Source organism: Heteronotia binoei, chromosome 15 (assembly GCF_032191835.1).
Source record: "Heteronotia binoei isolate CCM8104 ecotype False Entrance Well chromosome 15, APGP_CSIRO_Hbin_v1, whole genome shotgun sequence".
NCBI lineage: Eukaryota > Metazoa > Chordata > Lepidosauria > Squamata > Gekkonidae > Heteronotia > Heteronotia binoei.
The window spans coordinates 6,006,141-6,008,640 of NC_083237.1; the positions used below are offsets into that span (position 1 = coordinate 6,006,141).

General features: G+C 50.6%; 1 protein-coding gene across 1 annotated transcript in view; it reads right to left on the bottom strand.

The window, feature by feature from the left end:
- Nucleotides 1-796: 796 nt before the first annotated feature.
- Nucleotides 797-2,500, bottom strand: part of TSSK4 (testis specific serine kinase 4) — a 5,709-nt gene continuing 4,005 nt past the window's right edge. Inside the window, exon 3 of the mRNA XM_060256502.1 lies at nucleotides 797-1,310. Within this exon, the coding sequence (XP_060112485.1) occupies nucleotides 797-1,310 (514 nt within the window). The remainder of the gene's footprint in view (nucleotides 1,311-2,500) is intronic.

The window sequence follows — 2,500 nt, forward strand, 5'->3', positions numbered from 1 at the left end:
GCAGGCACAAAAAACCGGTTGCCAACTATTCTTCTCTGATGGGTGATGTTGTCACGTAGCACTTGTAGACTGTAAAGTAGCTGTATTTCTTTCACAAAATACAACCACCTCTAAGAGCCCCGTGGCACAGAGTGTTAAAGCTGCAGTACTGCAGTCCTAAGCTCTGCTCATGACCTGAGTTGGATCCCCGGCGGAAGCTGAGTTTTCAGGTAGCTGGCTCAAGGTTGACTCAGTCATCCATCCTTCCAAGGTCAATAAAATGAGTACCCAGCTTACTGGGGGGAAAGTGTAAATGACTGGGGAAGGCAATGGCAAACCACCCTGCAAAAAAGTCTGCCGTGAAAACGTTGTGAAAGCAACATCACCCCAGAGTTGGAAACGACTGGGGCTTGCACAGGGGACTTTACCTTTTTAATGAATACAACAAAATTTGGTTTGTAAAGGAATTAAGTAGTCTCTAAGACCTCTAAGAGCCCTGTAGCACAGAGTGTTAAAGCTGCAGTACTGCAGGCCTAAGCTCTGCTCACGACCTGAGTTTGATCCCTGGCAGAAGCTGGGTTTTCAGGTAGCTGGCTCGAGGTTGACAGCCTTCCATCCTTCCGAAGTCAGTAAAATGAGTACCCAGCTTGCTGGGGGGAAAGTGTAGAGACTGAGGAAGGCAATGGCAAACCACCCCATAAAAAAGTCTGCCGTGAAAACGCTGTGAAAGCAACATCACCCCAGAGTCGGAAGCGACTGGTGCTCGCACAGGGGACCTGTCCTTTCCTAAGACCTTTTCACCAGCAGTTTGTGTTGTTCAATCCATCTGCGGTGGATTGGCAACCCTATCCAAAGCAGTCATTTCCTCAGGGACAAACCGCTCTCCGTTGCTTGGGGAACCGGTTGCCGCCTCAGGAGACCTCCAGGCCCCACCGAGAGCTGGGCCTCCTTTCCCAGCCTCCCTCACCTTGACCTCATCGGAGATCTGGAAGTGGCTGGGGAAGGAGACCTCCTTCTGCGTCTCCCGCAGCAGCTTCTTGAGGTTGGTGTCGTCAAAGGGCAGGTGGGCGACCATGAGAGTATAGAGGATGACGCCCATGCTCCAGATGTCCGAGAGGAAGGGGTTGTAGGGCAGGCCTAGCAGGATCTCCGGGCAAGCGTAGGCAAAGCTGCCGCAGTAGGTCTGGCTCAGGTGGGAGAAGCAGCTCATCATCCGGTAGGAGGGGGTGGGCGGCGGCTGCGTCTGGGGGGTCACCATCTTGGAGAAGCCAAAGTCGGAGATCTTGATGTTCTCTCGTTTGTCGAGGAGGAGGTTCTCCAGTTTGAGGTCCCTGGAATGGGCGGAGAAGAGAAACGGGAGAGTTGGCCTCAGAGCCACAGGGGTGGCCAGCGGTAGCAGTGGAGAGCCAGTTTGGGTGGAGAGCCAGTTTGGTGTAGTGGTGAAGTGTGCGGACTCTTATCTGGGAGAACCGGGTTTGATTCCCCACTCCTCCACTTGCACCTGCTGGAATGGCCTTGGGTCAGCCATAGCTCTGGCAGAGGTTGTCCTTGAAAGGGCAGCTGCTGTGAGAGCCCTCTCCAGCCCCACCCACCTCACAGGTGTCTGTTGTGGGGGAGGAAGGTAAAGGAGATTGTGAGCCGCTCTGAGACTCTTCGGAGTGGAGGGCGGGATATAAATCCAATATCTTCTTCTTCATCATCTTCTTAGCTCTCCAGATGCTTTTTGCCGACAACTCCCATCAGCCCCAGCCATTGGCCATGCTGACTGGGGCTGATGGGAATTGTAGGCAAAAAACATCTGGACAGCTACCATGGCCACCCCCTGCTGTAGAAGGTAGACTGCCATTGGCCGTGCTGGCGGGAGTTGTAGGCAAAAAAACATCTGGAGAGATACCGTTGGCCACCCCTGATCTACGGGGAAGCGACACTGCTGAGGTTGCCAACTTCCAGGTGGGACAGGTAATACAAAAGACAACTGCTGTGATGTGCGGGCTAACAATATTTATTAGAATCATTTTAAACCTTTGCAAATATCTTTTTATGCTTCCTATTATGAGAGGTCCATTTTTACATTTCAATAGGACAAAAAAAAAAGTCCTATGAGCACCCAGATGTAAGCTCATTTCGTCAATGGACTTCCTCAGGAGTAATCTTTCATACAATTCATCCAGGGTTACCAGCCTTTTTTTTACAACCCAGTGTAAATGTTCTTCTACACCATCTTCAAGTTCTTTCATTGGAATAAACCAAAATACTAACAACAAGGCGTACCACAAAGCTGAATGGAAATACACAATACTTGAGATTTTATATTGTGAGGCACTCCAAAGGGATCTGTTGAGGCTGGGTGAGTGGACGTTAACGTGGCAGATGAGGTTCAAGGTGACCAAGTGCAATGTAATGCACATTGGGGCCAAGAATCCCAGCTACAAATACAAGGTGATGAGGTGTGAACTGGCAGAGACTGACCAAGAGAGAGATCTTGGGGTCGTTGTAGATAACTCACTGAAAATGTCAAGAC